This window comes from Archocentrus centrarchus, chromosome 1 (assembly GCF_007364275.1).
Source record: "Archocentrus centrarchus isolate MPI-CPG fArcCen1 chromosome 1, fArcCen1, whole genome shotgun sequence".
Taxonomy (NCBI): Eukaryota; Metazoa; Chordata; class Actinopteri; order Cichliformes; family Cichlidae; genus Archocentrus; species Archocentrus centrarchus.
This window is the reverse complement of record NC_044346.1, coordinates 110,809-130,870: the sequence shown is the minus strand read 5'-3', so window position 1 is coordinate 130,870 and position 20,062 is coordinate 110,809. Positions and strand designations below refer to the sequence as shown.

The following is a 20,062-nucleotide window of genomic DNA, read 5'->3' as shown; positions in this document are numbered from 1 at the left end:
AAATCCTTAACTATTGATGTCAATGTTTTTGATATGCAAAAATGATAAAGTTAATTTTTTTTAATTAAACCGTATTAGAGCAGTGTTAACTTGATGTGTGTGTGTGTGTGTGTGTGTGGTGTAACTGATCAGCTATTTGGCTCAATTTAAGGTTTTCCAGCCTGATATTCAATTTTGGTTGTTTTGATTTTTGCTGTTGAAACCAGCAACTTGTCTGCTGCTGCTGCTGGGAGGGTTCTGTTGTAATCTCCTGTAAAAACAACATAACTTTAATAAGTGATGCACGGGCAAAGGCAGATGGCAACATTCTAGCACAGATTTGGATTATTTTCTTTAAAACTGTAACTTTGAACATTTGTTTTTGTGTAGGATGCAATACTCTTTGAATTAGTCTCACACAGTTTTAAGTGATACTGTGTAGTGTTTACACATGTGTCTAACAGTTTGATCCCAGGAGGACACACAAATCCTTTGTGGGTTGTGTCAGGAAGGCCATTTGGCATAAAACTCTGCTAAATCAAAAATACACTCCCAGATATCAGCTCGGTTTGTTAACTCTAAATCTCACTGTTCCCATCTGTGCCCATTCTCACTGACAGGGCATGAAATCATGACTGAAAGGTAATATTGAGACGGCCCCCATTCCCAGTCTGTTACACTTCTAGTAAAGGCCCCATGTGAGTTACATTTAAATGCACTGGGTAAGCATCACTCTTCAGTTTGCAGGATTACTGTTGTGAAGGGGCTTATTATGACCCATATCACAATCTGCTGAGCCTAAGCAACAATGAAAACAAGAAAAAAAAAGGTCCCGTTGTTTCTTAATCTTGATGCCATAATGTTATGTTTGAAGAAATCCTTCGCCGACACAGTCTCAATAAGTAACATAAGGTTTATTTACAAAAAAGACAATGTCAAAACAGACGCTCGAAACATCTGGGAGAGGACAACCAATTGATCCAAACTCCCCGAACAAAGACACTTTCCACCTTATATATGCTTTACTATCTGGTACACATGCTGCCACACCGACTGGTTCAAACCAGCTTTCTTGGGGGGGTCAGAGAATCCTCAGTTTTACAACTTTCCTTTTTTGGTCAAGATAAACAGGGAGGATGAGCTCCCAAACCTGAGAAGGCCTCTTGCTGGAATTTGCTATATGTTTAGGAGACAACATACATGCAGTTTCACATAGGCACTTCAGACACTATAGTCCAAACAGGACTCAAAGTACAGTCTACTGGCTGATAAACCTGCTCTATGAAACCAGTTATCTCACAGCATTGAGAACCCAGCATCCCAGCAGCATCTGACATTTGATGCAATGAGAATAATGTTGCCACATCATTTGATCATATAGAAATTCATTCACTTCATCTCTGTCTGGTTTTGTCTGGTCTAGTTTTGAACTTTTATTACAGTATTTCTGAACTGCTAACTCACATTTCCCGAGTCCATCACCCATTTTCCCCAAACCTTAAACACAAATCTAAAAACTCAAGCTAATTCCCCCAAATCCAACACTTTCCTGTCAAAATCAAATAATCACTGCAAAAAACAGAGACCTGTGTGCAGAACCAAACACCGTGGTCACGTCACACACAACAAGTAATAAATGTATTCACAGAGACCATCTGTTACACACTACATCAAATAATTTAAGACACAGCAGCCGGGGCATGTAGTCAAACTGACTAAACTGACTTTGATCCTGCCCAGTTGGTCTGCTCACATCACTGGAAAAATGTGGGTTCAATTGTGAGTTGCTGTGTGTAACAGCTGACAGCAGTGTTGGAGTTGTGTTCACATTCTGCTGCCAGTGTTTACGGTTTTGCAACAACGTGTTCAGTGACTGTGTTTAAGGTTCAGCAACATATGTGTGAAGTGTGTTTAGTGACTGAGAATCTGTTTGTTGTTATGCAAAAACAGTGATTGAGTTGCACAGGATGTGTCTGAACTGTGTTCGCGCTTTGGCCAAAGAGTGCATGATTCAAGAAGTTCATTTAGGCTTCTGTGGATCTGATTTAGGGAATGGGGTTTACTGTTTTAGAGATTGTAAAATACTGTAAAAAGTCTCAAACTGACAGAATATGAACTTAATGAATTAAAAACTGAAAAAAAAAAATCACATGCCAACAACAAATGTGAGTTTAGTGCAAAAAGTGCACATTTGATTGCAGGTCCTACAAACACAGAGGACACTTCTTGAAGTGTTGATGGGAACATGCAGGAATGTCAGCTTTGGCTTTTTTAGTGTTGATCAGTCTCAGCTTGAACCTCACACAATCGAGCAGTTAAAGCCTCTGAAGTCACATCAGTGTTGGTTTTTCTTCTTTTGTGGAGTGTGTGTTGTGCTTGGTGATGTTAGCATGTGATCGTCACTCCACAGATTTCTGCTTCACATTAAGCTGAGCTCTTTGCACAGGTACGGATCGTTGGCATGAAAGACGTCGATCAGTTTTGAACTTGCTTCTGCTCCTTTCTTTCGCACCGTGTCAATCAGGTCTCGTGCTTTGTTGGCTCTGGGTTTGGCTCTGACTGCTTCGCCCTCAGCGTCGGTCAGTACGGTGAAGTGCTGCAGCTCATCCAGCAGCTTGTTCAGAACCGGATCCGACACTTTATCGATGAAGTTTGTCCGAGCACGTCGCAGCTTCTCTGCTGAGGTGTTGATCCCCATCTGAGGAGGACTTCCAGCTGGAGAATCATGAGAGGATGAAGCTGGAAAATTAAGTCAATGACCAATGAGCATATTTCAGAGCAACATTTCTCCAAATCAAAGTCAGCGGCTCTGCAAACTCACTGATTCTTATCAAGACAGCAAACCTTCCAAAACTGGTTGTGAAAATAAGGTTTTCTCTTTTTTTTTTTAGCAAAGAATACGCAAAGAAAACAGTTTACAGCTTATTTACATTTGCTGCTCTAATGAGCCGTCAGAAGCATTTTAGGTGCTTCTCATTCCTGTTTTGACAAAGCCTCCAACATCCAATGTCCTTCCTGGCCAGGTGAGACACAGAGTTATGGTGTTACTGAGATGAGGTCATCACTTGCAAGCAATCTTTTTCAAAAGCTTTTTAGCCCCTCTACCAAACCTACACCAAACCAGTAAATGCCCTCAAACCAAACCGACCTGGCAGATGGAGGTCATGCTCCCACACTTGTGTCTTTTCTGGATCTTGCACCATCAACGTCACTTCCTCTGTGCTCATGGTCAGGATGATCTCAAAGGTCGGGTGGTAATTTGGTCCATAATTTTCAAAAAACTCTGCACACTGAAATGAAATGAAAATATGGCATTTTTAAAGTTTTGTGGATTAAATGGCTGCAGACGGCGTGACTGATACTCACTGCAGGCTGGATTTTAAAGTGCTGTGGGGCGCTGTTGAGACTGTACTTTTGGCCTTTGTGGAAATAACAGAAGGACGGCACTTCGATGTACTCTGAAGTAGTGTGCTGCACTTTCACCTTTAAAGATATCAGGACATTTTGCTAGAGCAGTGATTTTGATAAAAAAAGCCCTGATCACCAAAAGTTCAATATTTTTGTGGTGACACTGAGACTAGTTATTCATTTAGAAGCCACTTAATAATTAAAGCATACGTCGTGCAGAGGGACGTTTCCTGGTAGCAGCATCACACTGAGGATGAGGCGCGGCCTGTTTCTGAGGAACAGCAGGACTTGGCCACGAATGGGTTTTGTCCCGTAATTGAAAAACCGCGCGGTGAGATCCCAGACGATGCCAAAGGCAGAGAGGTGAGGGACGTCCACGACCACGTGAGTTTCAGTGATCTCCAGAGGCTGTATGATGCTCATGCCATCATCCGTGATGTGAACAACAGCGATGCTGTCAGAGACCAGTGCTGTGAAAACACACCATTTATTTCACTGCTATAGACCCCCATCCAAGTTTTCTAGAAAGTAAAAAAATGTTTCTCTAGGTTTAATTATCGGTCAGGCTGGTGTCCTTACCAGGCTCAGGCTCACAGTGTGGGAGGTGCAGCTGACAAACAGAGTCCTGAGAACACTCGATGCTGAACAGCGGGCCTCCAGCCACCTTGTGCGCTGGCTGGAGAACCATAGGATCCCAGATCAGAGTCCTGTAGGTGACCTCGCTCTCATGAGTCACATCGAAGACCAGACCAGTCAAAGAACACCGGAACAACCCCGGACCAGGGAACGTGAACCTGAACAACACAGAATAATTCAAAATGGGGCTTATTTTTGTAGTTTTTCATTGAGTATAGTTTTGTTTAGATCAGGGGTCTCAAACTCGCAGGCCGCATCCGGCCCCGCCCCCTTCTTCCGGTCCGCAATTTGATGTCAAAAATACAAGACAATTTGGCCCTTTAAGTTACTTTTTTGACATTTCACTTTCCCTTCCAATTAAAAGGAGGTAGGGAAATGTCAAAAAAAGTAACATAAAGGGCCAAATTGTCTTATAGTTTTGGCATCAAATCACGGACCGGAAGTAGGGGTGAGTTTGAGACCCCTGGTTTAGATAGTGCCAAACAGTCATCTCAATCCACTTCAGTTTGTAAGGTAAAGACCCTGGGTTTTTAATCTTACAATACAAGTGAGAGAACCCGAATGATCAGATGATCCCCTATGACCAGCCCTTGGTGATGATGAAGAAAGAAAGAAGAACTTTTAACAGGAAGAGACCTACAGCATCTTTCTACTGTGATTCCATCAGACCGTCATACAAGGCTTTGAATAATCAGGCCTTAAAGACCTCATAAATCTTAAAGACCTCATAGTCCCATATCACCCCAACAGAGCACTTCACTCTCAGACTGCTGGCTTACTTGTGGTTCCTAGGATACTTAAGAGTAGAATGGGAGGCAGAGCCTTCAGCTTTCAGGCGCCTCTTCTGTGGAACCTTCTGTACTTTCAAGATTAGGCTTAAAACTTTCCTTTTTGATCAAGTTTATAGTTAGGCCTGGATCAGGTAACTGAACCAATACTAAGGCCCCGTTTACACGACACAGTTTCAAAATGAAAACAGAATCATTTTGATGCATTTCGGCCTCCCGTTTAAATGAGAATGGAGTGAAAACGATGGGTTTTGGAAACGAGGTCCAGAGTGGAGAGTTTCAGAAACGTTCCGGCCTCCGTTTCCATGTAAACAGACAACTACGATGCTTTATGGAAATGGGGGCACTCCCACATGAGCACTATGGTTGCGACGCCACAGTTTAGTTTTTCACGCATACGCTAATTGATGAACAATACTCGTTAGGGTTAGGATTCACAAGTGCGTCAGCGAACTTCGAGTAGCGTGAATCACAGTCGATATTTTCTTGTTTTTGCAGTTTTATAATTGAGTGTTGTGTGCAGCAGCAATCTAACCTCATCGTCAGTCCACACAAAGATAATACATTGATTATTGTGTAAATAATCAACAAATATTTGCTACTATCCTACTGAGTCCCTCCAGGCCTGTGCATGTTGCATAAACAAGCTTTGAAAACAAAACAAAACAAACAAACAAAAACAACACCAGCAACTTGTGACCTGGCAGTGGGGACTACATCATTTTCACAGTTTCAAGTGTCTCTGTGTAAAAGCAGATCGTATCTGTAAAGCCTCCGTGAAAACGGGGCCTTAGTGATGCTGCTGGGGGGGGTGATGCACTGAATATTTCTTCTCTCTGTGATTATACCCCACTCTGCATTTAATCTTTAGTTAGCATTAATCTCTGTCTCTCTTCCACAGCATGTCTTTTGTGCTGTCTCTCTCCCCGCTGCCCCAACCGATCTCAGCAGATGACTGCCCCTCCCTGAGCCTGGTTCTGCTGGAGGCCTCCCCCCATTCCTCTTGTCTTTCTGTTCTCTTCTTTTCTCCTTTCTTCCTCTGTCACTTATTTCCCACCTGTCAACTCCAGTATAGTTAAACTACATTGTACCAATACCAATAATTAAATAAATAAATAAAAACAAACAAAACAAGAGGAGCCTTTTTAAAGATCCTCTCGGTAAAACAAATGTGTGGCTCAACACAGCATGCAGACCATTATGTCGTTTGCTTAAGCTGCCAGACAGGACAGGCTGAAAAAAAAGGGGGAGTTTTTCCTTCTCACTGTCGCCGAGTACTTGCTCATAGGGGGTCGTTTTATTTATTGTAGGGTCTTTTCCTTACAATATAAAGTGACTTGAGTTTACTGTTGTGATTTGGTGCTATATAAATAAAACTGAACTGAACTGAATGATGGTAACTATCAAAGCTTGTATATGTTACCTGTATGAAATGCCTGTTCTTTCTTTTCTCATCTCCGGCGTGAAGTTTGAGTGAGCCTAAAAATCCAGAGAGGTCAAATAAAATACTTTTTCTAGTTACTGAAACTGGTTATCTGGTGCTATGAGACAAGTAGAAACACTCACAGAACCCATTGTCAGCTTCACCACCCTCGACAAGGTCAAATTTCCAGCATAAACAGTGAATGCTGGGTAGAGAGGCTCAGTGAAAGTGGTGTGGAAGGTATGAATGAGAGTTTTTGTGTCACCAGACAGCCAGTAGAAGGACAGAATGCCGGCTGGCCAGTCCAGAAACAGTCCCACTCTCTTTGGTCTGGCCAGGAATGCTTGAACATCAATGTATGGGACTGGTATAAAAGTTTCCATAAACTTGTGTCGGAAGGAGTAACCTTTTGAAGAGGTGATCATGAAACACCAGCTCTTGTTGGTTCGGTCAATTTCTGTGTCAAAGAATCCTTTCCTCGGTAGGCTCTTATATGCAACACCAATATTCACAAATGCTTCCCACTCTACTTCCCAGTAGCAGCGCCCAGTCAGAGCCTCTCTACACAGCACCTGACATGTTTGGTCAAATCTCTCTGGATGATCAGGATAGGGCTGCTTTTCCTGAGTGTGGCTCACTTTCTTGCCACATTCAGACAAGAGAAGTTTTTGTTCACAGTGTTGGGGTCGAATGTAAGATCACAGGCATCTATGAAAGAAACTGTATGAGTTAAGTTTCAGTTTAGTCCATTTCACAGAGCAGAAACTCAGTAACACTTACACTTGTTGAGAAGCTGTGGGTTGAGCCAGTGCTCTTCATTGTGGTCCACACTGAGGCAGAAGAGCAATAAACATGAACAATAAATATGATATATTATACAGTGTTTCTCAAGGTAGTAGGTAGACAGGAAACTGTTGCCTTGAGTTAGCAAAATTGATTCACAGATGGACAGAAAAGCAATATTACAGATAGAGTTTACTAGATAAATGGTCAGAGATCAAGTATCATTCCTTTACCACCTGAAATGAAAGAAATCCTGCCTGACCAAGGTGAAGCAGCACTCAGAGACATGCTCCACTCTGTGGTTTTTATCTCTGTGGAGAAGGACTCCACAAAGGAGTGCAGTCACACACTAAGCAGTTATGGGGGCATCTACTGCATGTTATGTATACTGAGAGACTAAGATCAGTGTAGATACTGCTCTGTCAGTATAACAACAAATAGCTAACTGGCTAAATAAACTAAGCTGAGCTTATGGAGCTGCATGAATCTGGCAAAAGTTCATGTGTAACATTAGCTGATAAATTAATTTAACAATGACCAGCTAAGTTAACCAGAGAGCCCAGCCCCATGAGTCTGGATGAATTAACTGACCTTTGTTACTCAAAAAAGTATTTTGCGACAATAAATAGGGTACAGTTCAGTACAGTACAGGCTACGGTAGCATTTGCTAAATACCCCCCCAAAAAGAGAGAAAGAGCAAGTTCTTGGTGAGTTTTATTTCTCAAACCAAAGAAATAGCCCTCCATTAATCAAATGCCCTATTGATTTCAACCTAGTTCTGCTGACTTTTAGCCACAGACAAACTGATAACTATCTAATATAGCGGCTAGGTGGCTAACTTTGTTGCTAAAGTTATCTGTAGTAAAATGCTATCTGATGCATATGCTAAACATTTGTTTTAATTCTTATGAAGGGTTTGTGTTGGTTTTGTTAATTTGTTGACATTAAATATTGTTTCTGTTATTCTAATATTTCTAGAGACATTTAATATTCTTCGCTACTCATACTGCTGGATAACAGGAGAGTAACACTGAAACAAGCTGATGGCAACAGAGCAACATTGCATGCTTTGGATTTTTGAGTAAAATTTGTGTTGAGCCCATCACACAGAAATGGGTCTTATTAAAGTTAATGGGAATGTTACAGGCAACCAAGAAAGTCATGGAGAGTCTCATTTTTAACATTACAAACCAATGGCAAAGTAAAAGTATTTAACACATAAAATTGCTTAGTTCACTTTCAGAAAGGTTAAGCAGTTCTAGCTATATAGTTTAATATTTTCTCAAAGATGGTCAAGATGAAATCCCTGAATAGGAAGTTGTAGCTTAATTTAGTGTGGAAGCTATAAGGAATACTGACTTGAGCTTTTCCAGTCTATATTTTGGGTCTTCCAGTTGCTCAGAGAGCAGTTTCACTCCTGACACTCCAGGATGATTGTAGCTAAGGTCCAGCTCTCTGAGATATGAGGGGTTGGACTTCAGAGCCGAGGCCAGAGAGACACAGCCTTCCTCTGTGATCCCACAGCATGATAGCCTGGAGAGAAAATGGCTCTTATCAAACCAAAAGTCTATTGCAACTTTTAAGTGCTAATACACATGTATAATACAGTACTGATTAAAAAAAAAGAAAAAAAGTACAGCCTCTTTTATTTCTAAGGTTTAGCTATCAGGACATAATGAAAAAAATCTGGTCCTTAGGAAGTCTTAAAATTAAGTAAATACAACCTCAGATGAACAACAACACACTTGTTAAACTGAGGCATTATTTATTTAACAAAAATGTGTGCAAAAATGTAAAAGCTGTGTGTGAAAAACTAAGTACAGCCTTATTGTTTGTATTGGAATTAAGAGGGTAAGTAGCCGCCAGATGCCTCTAATCAAATGCACTTAATAACTAATCATCAGCAAGTGTGAGCGCATTTATAAAAGCAGAGGTTCTGGCAGTTTGTTGGTCTGGAGCATTCAGGTTAACACAATAACATGGAGAAATCAGCAATGAGCGGCCGTCACCATCCATCTGATAAAGGTTAAAAGGTGAATTCCAAACTTGCTGAAGTCCATCATTCTACAGTGAGAAAGTTTACGCACTGGCAAGTTGCCAGTCTCCACACAGTGGACTTCCCAGCAAATTCACCCCAAGGTCAGACCATGAATTAGCCTAAGAAATTGCCTGTAGTGTCTGAGTTACATCTCAGATGCAACAGGACCCTATTCCAGGTAGAAGGTTCAAGAAACTCTGAGTTTAAAAACATACTCTGAGTTGATCAACCCTGAGATCGGCAACTCTGAGTTTCCCGTTTCAGAACAGCTGACCTCAGGTCAGTTTGTTACTTAATAAAAACTGAGATCTAATGAGATCTACAGAAAAACTGCTTTAATGTTTCCAGTTTAAGCATTTCTAATCTGATCTAAGATCAGCTTCGCTGATACATGACGGCTCTCTGACAGCCACAGCAGAAATGTTTCACTGAGTTACTGTTAGAGGTCAGAGGTCAGTCATAGTTTCATTTTTAGCTGCAACGATTGAAAGCAGCTTTCCAAGTCTGTAATGAATGTTAAGTTTTACCAATAAAGGCAAACATGTTATAAAGTAACAGAGAAAACAATTACTTCAAGTTATTATTGCTAAAAATGTTTCTCCAAGCTAATGAATCATATGTACTTGGTCTTTGACACAAAGCCTGTGCGTTGTGGTTTGGTTTTTGTTAAATAAATGCTGACACAGCTTAATATGTTGTGTTGTTCTTCTATAGTTGTATTTACTTAATTTAATACCTAGTAAGAAGTGTATATTTTTACATAATTTTTATTATATACAGTACCAATCCAACGTTTGGACACACTCATTCATCGGTAAGTGGGTCCAAACTTTTGACTGGTACTGTTTTATGTAAAACTTGAGTTTGTACTTTTTATTTTTTTTTTTAACCATGATTTTACTGAACCACATTATAAAATCAGAGGACATATCTTTACCTCAGTGTTTCCAGCCTACATTTTGAACTCCCAAGTCCAACAGAGAGCAGCTGCACGCCTGAATCCTGCAAGTCATTGCAACTGAGGTCAAGCTCTCTCAGCTGGGAGTTAGAGCTGAGAACTGAGGCAAACAGCTGACAGCATTTATTTTTCAGGTAACAACCAGCCATTCTGCAATCAAAACAAAAACATCTGAACATCATATCTGTAAGAGAACCATATATGATCCTACCACTAACTGCATTTACCTGTACTCCTCCAGTTTGCAGATAGGACCAATCAAGGCAGAAGGAATAACAGTCAGTGGAGTTAATTCATCAATGAAATCTTCATAGTTTTCATTTATCTTCAACTCTCTTGTATAATATCCACTGTAGTTCTGTGCATAACTGTACATGCAGTTAGTCAGGTCCAGCACCTTCAGGGTTGATTGTTTAGATTGAAGGATAGAGGCCATAATGTGACAATTCTGAAAGTCTAGAGAAAATCCTGATAACCTGTGCAAAACACATATGAGTTAAGTTATGTAGTTTTGTAATTCAGTGGGTAGGCAAACTGAAGCTAGGGCAGTTAAATATATCCCATATTTTAATAATTTAACTAAAAAAAAAAAAAACTAAACAAATAGTGATTAAACTGACCTCAGTGTCTCCAGTTTACAGTCAGGACTTCCCAACACAACCAAGAGATCATAAGGAAAATTACCACTCATATTAGCAAAACACACCAAGCACAGCTCTCTTAAGCAAGAGTCTGCTGACTGAAGAATGGAGAGTAGTATATGTAGACGATCATCTGTTGCACTCACTGAGGCATGCTCACTTTTGAGTCTGTCGAATGAGAAGAAAAGCAGTCTGTCATGGTGGTTTTTGATGTTTTGTGGTTAATATGAAAGCATAAGCAGCAGTGAACACTACTAGCTAACATGTTAAGGTGTGTCAGTTTTATAACATTTATACAGAACCAATAGTATAGTTTTGGTTTGAAGCACTACAAGTATCACACCAGGAATGAAGTAGGTTTAAGTGTAACACACTTCATGACATCCATCTAATCCAAATTTAATTTAGAGAACAGGCATTAGGAAGTGGATCATATGAGTATACTCAAGTTTGAGCTAAACAGAAATGTTTGAAAGTGCTTCGCACAATTAAGCTTAAAGCAGATAAACCCATAAGCTGAGGAGGGAATGGCGTCTCAATAACTTAGAAGATGCTCATTTAGCCTGGAAAAAGAGTTTGTTGCTCTATAAAAAAGCCCTCCATAAAGCTAGGACATCTTACTACTCATCATTAACTGAATAAAATAAGAACAACCCCAGGATTGTTTTCAGCACTGTAGCCAGGCTGACAAAGAGTCAGAGCTCTGTAGAGCCGAGTATTCCTTTCACTTTAACTAGTAGTGACTTCATGGATTTCTTTACAAATAAAATTTTAACAATTAGAGAAAAAAATGTTAAAAACCATCTCAAAGATTTATCTTTATGTTCTGCTGCTTTCAGCACTGCTGGTATTTGTTTAGACTCTTTTGCTCCAATTGATCTTTCAGAGTTAACTTCAATAGTTACTTCCTCCAAACCAGCAACATGTTTATTAGATCCCATTCCTACTAGACTGTTCAAAGAAGTCCTTTCATTAATTGATGCTTCAATCTTAAAAATGATCAGCCTTTCTTTATTAGTTGGCTATGTACCACAGGCCCTTAAGGTGGCTGTAATTAAACCTCTACTTAAAAAGCCATCACTTGACCCAGCTGTCTTAGCTAATTATAGGCCAATCTCCAACCTTCCTTTTCTCTCAAAGATTCTTGAAAGAGTAGTTGTAAAACAGCTAACTGATCATCTGCAGAGGAACGGTTTATTTGAAGAGTTTCAGTCAGGTTTCAGAATTCATCACAGTACAGAAACAGCATTAGTGAAGGTTACAAATGATCTTCTTAGAGCCTCTGACAGTGGACTCATCTCTGTGCTTGTCCTGTTGGACCTCAGTGCAGCTTTTGATACTGTTGACCATAACATTTTATTACAGAGATTAGAGCATACTATAGGTATTAAAGGTACTGCACTGCAGTGGTTTGAATCATATTTATCTAATAGACTCCAATTTGTTCATGTAAATGGGGAGTCTTCTTCACACACTAAGGTTAATTATGGAGTTCCACAGGGTTCTGTGCTATGACCAATTTTATTTACATTATACATGCTTCCCTTAGGCAGTATTATTAGAAAGCACTGCATCAATTTTCATTATTATGCAGATAATACTCAGCTTTATCTATCAATGAAGCCAGATGATTAAATTAGTTAAACTGCAGGAATGTCTTAAAGACATAAAGGCCCGGATGACCTCTAATTTCCTGCTTCTAAATTCAGATAAAACAAAAGTTTTTGTGCTCTGCCAGACAAATCTTAAAATTAGAAATATTATTAGACTGATGCTGAAAAGCTAATTGATACATTAATTACTTCTAGACTGGGCTACTGTTATTCGTTATTATCAGGTTGTCCTAAAAGCTCCCTGAAAAGCCTTCAGCTGATCCAAAATGCTGCAGCTAGAGTACTGACAGGGACTAGAAAGAGAGAGCAGATTTCTCCCATATTGGCTTCTCTTCATTGGCTCCCTGTTAAATCTAGAATAGAATTTAAAATTCTTCTCCTCACATACAAGGTCTTGAATAATCAGGCACCATCTTATCTCAAAGACCTCATAGTACCATATCACCCCAATAGAGCACTTCGCTCTCAGACTGCTGGATTACTTGTGGTTCCTAGGATACTTAAGAGTAGAATGGGAGGCAGAGCCTTCAGCTTTCAGGCCCCTCTTCTGTGGAACCAGATCCCAGCTTGGATTTGGGAGACAGACACCCTCTCTATTTTTAAGATTAGGCTTAAAACATTCCTTTATGATAAAGCTTATAGTTAGGGCTGGATCAGGTGACCCTGAACATCCCTTAGCTATGCTATTATAGGCCTAGGCTGCTGGGGGGTTCCCATAATGTACTGTTTCTTTTAATTGACCTTTTTTACTCTGTTTACACTTCACTCTGTATTTAATCATTAGTTATTATTATCGCTGTCTCTCTTCCACAGCATGTCTTTTGTCCTGTCTCTCTCCCCTCAGCCCAACCGTTCACAGCAGATGACCCCCCCTCCCTGAGCCTGGTTCTGCTGGAGGTTTCTTCCTGTTAAAGGAAGTTTTTCCTTCCCACTGTTGCCAGGTGCTGCTCGTAGGGGGTCATTTTGACTGGTGGATTTTCTCTGTATTATTGTAGGGTCTTTACCCACAATGCAAAGCCCCTTGAGGCAACTGTTTGTTGTGATTTGGCGCTATATAAATAAAATTGAATTGAACTGAAATTGAATTGGAATTAGGCTATTAGCCTCTTCCAGAGCCTCTCCTTGCCATGCACATTCTATATATAATTTCCACTATATTGAAATGGCAAACTTTCTACTAGATCATGTTTTGATCATTTGATCCTCAACTCATGAATTATCCATAGCTAAGAGGATCGCTTAGTCTTGGCTGTTTCAGTGATAAAACCTGCTCACAATTCTACTTACACAGCCTTTTTGCAGTTCTTCAATTGCTGGACAAGTTTCTCAGTCCCTATAATTGGTGTAATGGATTTTGTCAGATCAAGTTCCTCCACCACTTCCCCAGATATCTGCAGCATGGTGGACAGTACTGAACAGTCAATGGGTGAGAGTTTCACTCCTGAATTTAGATACATTCTGATGTCATCCTGAAATCTCTCTTCCTTGAGCTCCATCTTGCAGAGGAAAAGATTCATACACCTCTCTTGTGGAATGTTTTCAACACTGAAATTTTTTAGGTATCCCTTCATCTCTTCACTCGTGTCCGAGCTGCTCTTTGCCTGAGGCAGTAAACTCTGCAGCATGGTTTGATTGGACTCCAGGGAAAATCCAAGGAAGAAACAGAGAAACAGATCTAACTGACCTTTCTCACTTTGCATGGCTTTATCCACAACCTTTTTCTGTAGTTCAAGAAAGCTCATATCTGTAGGATCAGTACTCAGGAAAGACTTCAAAGTGTTGATGTTCTTTGTCATGCAGCAGTGGTGCATGTAAAGAGCTGCAAGAAACTCCTGAAAGCTTAAATGCACAAAGCTGAACATCTTTTTCTTGTACAGACCACGTTCTTCCTTCAGGATTTCTGAGCAAAACCCACAAAACACTGAAGCTTCATCAACGTTGATGCCACTTTCTCTGAGGTCCTCTTCATAGAATATGATGTTTCCTTTCTGCAGCTGATCAAATGCCAACTTGGACAGGTTTGACAGCATGGCAGAATTCTGGGCCTGAGACTTTTTCTTTTTGGCTCTCTTCTTTGAGCTTTTCCCTGCATATTTCTGTGTTGTTCTTTGTGTTTGAATCAGTAAATAATAAATGTACAGTTCTGTCATTGTTGTGATCCTGCGACTCTTTTCATCACTCCATCCTTTCCTAAACACCTCAGCAATGATCCAGCAAAAGATTGGAATATGGCCCATAAAATAGAAGCTTATCATTCCTCTAAGACAAGACAGGACTTCTTTGGCCTGGCTGGCTGTGCTGAATCTCTTACTAAAGTATAATTCTTTTTGTCGCTCAGTGAAGCCTTGGACTTCTGTCATCTGATCAATGTATTTTGAAGGAATCTGACTGGCTGCTGCAGGTCTGGATGTTACCCACAGCAGAGCACCAGGCAGCAGGTTGCCTTTGATGAGGTTGGTCAGCAACACATTGACTGTTGATCTCTGATTCATGTCATCCATTCTTACACTTCCATCAAAGTCCAGTGGAAATCTACTTTCATCCAAGCCATCAAAGATGAACAGCACCTGCTTGTTAACAAGCTGCTGCATACCTTCCAGGGGTTTCAGTTCAGGGTAGAAACAAAGAAGAAGTTGCAGCAGACTGTAGTCACCATCTCTGAGCATGTTCAGCTCTCTAAAGAGGAGCACAAAGATAAAATCAATGTGCTGGTTGGATTTTCCTTCGGCCCAGTTGAGGGCAAAATTTTGGACAGTGAATGTCTTTCCAATACCAGCGATCCCTTTCGTCAAGACTCTTTGGATTGCCTTGTCTTTTGCTGGTTGCTGTTGGACATTGCTTCTTCCTGGTTTAAAGATATTCAGGAAGTCAATCTGTTGATAATTAACCTCTGAAAATGGTGACTGCTGATCTGGGACATTAAAGTGATCTAGAATCTCGTGTGGTATGGAACTAAATTCCTGAGCTTGCTGGGTGATGAACAGTCTTGTGTAGACACTGTCAAGTCGAGACCGACTATCCGATGTCCCCTCATGTATCCATGTAAACTTGTCCCGAAGATGGTCTTTAAGCCTTTGTTTAACACTCTCCATCACTTTATTCTGTTCCATGTCTGCGGCTCTATCTTCTCCACACTGAAAATAGCTGCTTTCTTTCTGCTCCCATCACTTCTCTCTTTGTCAGTGAGATCCTTCTGAAATTAATGTAAAAAACCTGAAAGCAAGGAAAAAATATATAAATGCAGTTATATGCAGTTATGATTCACAGTGCATCATATCAATCATATTAAGAACCTTTATTTTTTGCTGTATTTGTTTACATTTATTTTCCCTCCATAATTCTACACTTAACAACATTAGTGTCATCGCCAGCATAATCCTACAAGGAACCGTTCTGGCTCTGTTCTTGTTCACCATCTACACGGCAGATTTCAGCACAACACTGACAAAAGTTTCCCTCTGATGGTTCAACAGTTGTTGGCTTAATCAATGGATGTGACGAGGAGGAGTACAGAGGAACAATTAAGGAGTTTAGTGAATGCAATCATCTCCATCTTAACACTGCAAAAACAAGGACATGGTTGTGGACTTCTAGAGGGGTAGGAGGAAGAACCAAACCAACACCGTTAATCATCTGGCACACTGAGGTGGACATGGTCTTCAACCACAGATGCCTTGGTGTGCAAGGCATCTGTCTCCAGATGTCCTTTACACATCTATCTATCTATCTATCTATCTATCTATCTATCTATCTATCTATCTATCTATCTATCTATCTATCTATCTATCTATCTATCTATCTATCTATGGACAATGGGCCTAATGGTGCTTTAACACTAATCATGAAGAGAAGCTTTCTGAGTGCTGGATCTGTACGATTCAACTTTTTTGCTGAGGGAAAAAGCAGAGGGCTTAGAGAAAAATAAGTAAAATATGTTATTGATTCTAAGCACTGGTTGTTTGCCTCCCTGTCCCATTGGCTATTACTGAATATTTGTGGGTCTCCTATGTGACTGTATTCATGTGAGTAACATAAAACTTTGCTTTTGTTTTTGCTGTGAGTAAACCAGAAGACCACAGCTGTCAAAACTGTGGTGATGAGAGAACAAAGCTGTGGAACTATATCTTTTATTACAATTACAAACATTTGTATCCAGGTTTCCCATTAAGGTAAAACCTTCACTGTAGGTATAGAGGTAAGAATGATGAAATTCCCCCAAAATAAGTTGCACTCACATTTTTCAATGTAGGATTGAAATGCACTTATTTTGACATTCAAAATATTTTTTTTGTTATGAAAAAAACGTGGAGCTGGTACACGGGGATGCACCATCATGGTGTCAGCATGATCTACAAAATGTGAAGACAAACCCATTCTCACTGAGTTTCAGTAACCTCTCCCCTGTGGGCCCTTGGTCACCAATGCTGGTGGGCACAAACATAGTGCAAGACGCACTGAGCCCAATGATGCTGGGATCGAGGTAGCTGTGGCAAACATGGCTGACAGTGTTAGACAGAGATGCTGATTGAATCAACAGATTCCTTGGAACAGATGGAAAAAGTAAGAATGTGTGAATGTGTGGAGAAGTTAAATGTCCTGTTTAAGATCACAATGACTGTCCAGAAATCATCAGCTTGTACTTTGTTTTGTCATATTTGTCAAAGTTTGATGACTGCAGGGTCTGTGTTTAGCGATCAGCGGGCGTGTACCTCGTACCCTTTGTCACTCTATCAGCAGATCTACACAGCTGCTCAGGACATGCTCAGGATCAAGCTGGAAAAATGGGAATGACAGAAGAGAGGAGAAAATCAAGCAGATTTAGCTTGAAAATTCAAACTTCCTAAACAATAATCAACACTTTCAAAATGAGAATAATTGAATTAGTAACTGAATTGAAATGATGGCCAGTATTGACTTGACCTTGAGTCTGCATGCATGCCACACAAATGAACTCACATCAGTGTGATTTGTGGTTGTAATTTTTGAAAAAGGAGAGAAAAGAGAGGTCAAGTTTAAAAAAAAACATGTACTTATTTCACTAGAATGTGCAGTGAACCACATTCTAGTGAAATAAATATATGATATCAAATGATTAATCAGTGAATCACACCCAGGATTAATTGATTTTCACCTTTGCACCAGGCCTCACTGCGGTCAGCCTGAAATGAAGCAAAGGATGGAGGGATGCCCTCACTAGTTTCAGAGGCTTATGACTCTCAGAAGCTCTCCAAGTCTGTCTGTCATAGTCTGCACACATCTGCTCCTCTCCCCTCCTCCAATGAATGGTTCAGTGTTGGGTGGGTGTCTCAGCTCTACAAGTACATGAAAAGTAAATGAGGACCACCAAGACAAAGAGAAGAGGACAGCACGTCTCTCTGGTTGGACAGCAGGTAACACGGTGCACCTCCCTACCAGTGCAGGGTGGTGTACAGCATGCTGGTGTCTACAACATCTGAACCCAGTGAGTGTCAGGCTGGCTTACAGCCAACCAAGAAATGAGAAGCTGGCTTTAAGATTCAAACTTTTAACTTTTCTTGAAGTCATTTCTAAAGTGTAGCTACTTACACTGACTTAAAAAATAGGAAAAACGTTTTTAAGTAAAAATTTAAGAAAACTGAAAATAAAACAAAATAAAATTTAATGAAGTTAAATGTGTATAATTCTGTTTTTACTTTGTTACCATGAGGTACTAAGTGTATTTTCACTGTACAAACTTGTTCAACAAAGCACAGCAAAATGTATTTCACAGCAAGCACAGCAGTGAATAGATAACACCTGCAGCTCCTCTGTCACTGCCTCATCACACAGGACTGAACACTGCAACCTTTCTCATGCAAACTGTAGGTTTTTAATCACCATTAAAATCACAGGTGACTCTTCTATGATGACTTCTGTAGTGGTGACAACATATTCAAATATGGAAGGTAGCTTATTTTTCAGGGACACCGAGCAAAGGTGCTGAATGACAGATGTATCTCACCAGCAGTAATAAAATGCACTTTAAAACAAAGTGTAAGCCTTTAAAAGTTTCTCTCTAACCTGAAAAGACTTTCCACCAGATTCAGTCTGTAACAGCTCCTCGTCTGTGAGGCCTCATAAAGAACTCTGCAGATTTTGTGCCTCCATCAACAAACCAGTGAAAATGAAAAACCTTTAACTTCTGCAAAGCCGTAAATTAGAGAGCAAACAGTGACGAGGCTGACCCACTTTTATCACAGCCACACAAACGGCAGCAGATTGTGTCTACTAACAGATCAAATGAACCAACATTAGTCCCTGTAACCCACAGCTGAGCGAAGCTGCTGTCTCAGACAGCAGGCACACTTCTTTTAGACACAGTTTAACTTTAAAGCTGTTTTCATACAGTAATATGACGAACTTACCTTTGTTCTAACTGCTCAGCTGCTCTCTCTCTCTCTCTTCTTCATTCTGAGCTCCGCCTCAGTGAAGAAGATACTTGAATGGATTGGCTGGAGGGACACAGTGAGGGGCATGCTCTGCTGTGATTGGATGAGACTGCTGAGCTGATCCAATCCACTCTACTTCCTTGTTTTTTTTGTACCTCTGTGTGTGTGAGCTGGTGAACAATACAGTTGGAAAGAAAAATTGCTGCAACAGGAAGTGATGTTACAGTTACACCAGACTGAGCTTGTTTTTTGTTAACAAATGCAAAATAATGGTGCTTGGTAGCTTCATCAATAGGAACACACACTTCTGCGTATGTAATATAACACATTACTTATGCATTACTGTAGATATTATGTGATACTGAGAGGAAGTTTTTCTCCCTCTCTGTATTTCTAATGGTTTTATGAGTGTTTACAGCCACCAATGTTTGTAACGCTGTTACTGTGATGATAAATGTCTACAATAACCAGATCCTGACATGTAGATATAACAGCTACAGGTGTATGAATGAAAAAAAAACAACTTTTTTTTAGTCAGTGATTTAATAAATAATAAAATAAATATAATGCTACTTCACGGATTTTCACCTATTGCGGGGGTCTCTGGAACGTAACCCCCGCGATAGGTGAGGGATCACTATATAATGTCACGGCCCCTCCTCTGACCTGCAGGGGCGGTGCTTCCTGCAGGCAGAGGTGGGCCTTGAGTAATTGGAGCCACCTGATCTCGCTAATTTAAGCAGGGCTCCACTAACCATTCTCCCCTCTCTGCTCCTCCAGGTAACCTTGGTTTGTCTTTTGTTCTGGTTTGGTTTTGGGTTGCAATATTCATTCAGATTTCCACATACATGTCCACGCACTCACACTTTGCATGCACTGGACATAATAACGAACTCACATCTCATATTTATCTTTCTTTTTATTTTGTTTAAGTTTCAATAAAACTAATCTATTGACCTATACCTTTGCCTCCCCTCATTCTTTGTTAAGGGCCGTGAGCCAGCCTGTGACAAGTGGGGGGCTCTTCAAATGTTTGGTTACTTTGATTGTTTGGGTGTTTTGTTTGGTCTTGGTTTTGTTTCCCTGCCTGTTTGTTGGGGGGAGATTTTGGTTGGGCCATTTTGGTTGGAGTGAGCAGTGGGCATTGGTTCCTTTTGTTTGGTTAGCATTTGCTAGTTTGGTTTTGTGACTCACTTTGGGCCTGTACTGGGTTTGTGTTTGGTGGTTAATCAGCGAGTGTCATTAGGATGCTCGTGGTTTGTTTTTTAGGTGGCAGTGAGCGTGGGTAGAGCTTCCCTGTTCCCTTTTCCCTGACATGGACTCGGGAGCACCTCCATGGATGGGGAGGGTGACCAGTTTGTTTTTTTGTTTTTTTTTCCATTCCATTG

At 40.4% G+C, this 20,062-nt stretch overlaps 1 protein-coding gene and 1 pseudogene across 1 annotated transcript; both read right to left on the bottom strand.

The window, feature by feature from the left end:
• Nucleotides 1–927: 927 nt before the first annotated feature.
• Nucleotides 928–6,946, bottom strand: LOC115788732 (NACHT, LRR and PYD domains-containing protein 1b allele 2-like; annotated as a pseudogene).
• LOC115779499 (NACHT, LRR and PYD domains-containing protein 12-like) lies at nt 6,819–18,774 on the bottom strand. The gene is made up of 9 exons (XM_030728196.1): nt 18,651–18,774; nt 17,399–17,579; nt 16,984–17,040; nt 13,555–15,480; nt 10,634–10,822; nt 10,241–10,489; nt 9,993–10,163; nt 8,377–8,550; nt 6,819–7,064 (listed from the first exon to the last, which is right to left on the bottom strand). The coding sequence occupies exons 4-9, from the start codon at nt 15,375–15,377 to the stop codon at nt 7,001–7,003; spliced, it is 2,670 nt and encodes an 889-aa protein (XP_030584056.1). The 5' UTR covers nt 15,378–15,480; nt 16,984–17,040; nt 17,399–17,579; nt 18,651–18,774; the 3' UTR covers nt 6,819–7,000.
• Between the last annotated feature and the right edge of the window lie 1,288 nt (nt 18,775–20,062).

Bases quoted from the DNA above. Each gene is read 5' to 3' on its own strand.
- LOC115779499 (XM_030728196.1), bottom strand. From the start codon at position 15,377: ATGGAACAGAATAAAGTGATGGAGAGTGTTAAACAAAGGCTTAAAGAC. The intron at 8,551-9,992 runs GTAAAGATATGT...TTTTCTCTCCAG, and splicing joins TGTAGGCTGGAAACACTGAG to GCTATCATGCTGTGGGATCA. The intron at 7,065-8,376 runs GTCAGTATTCCT...CTTCTGCCTCAG, and splicing joins TATAGACTGGAAAAGCTCAA to TGTGGACCACAATGAAGAGC.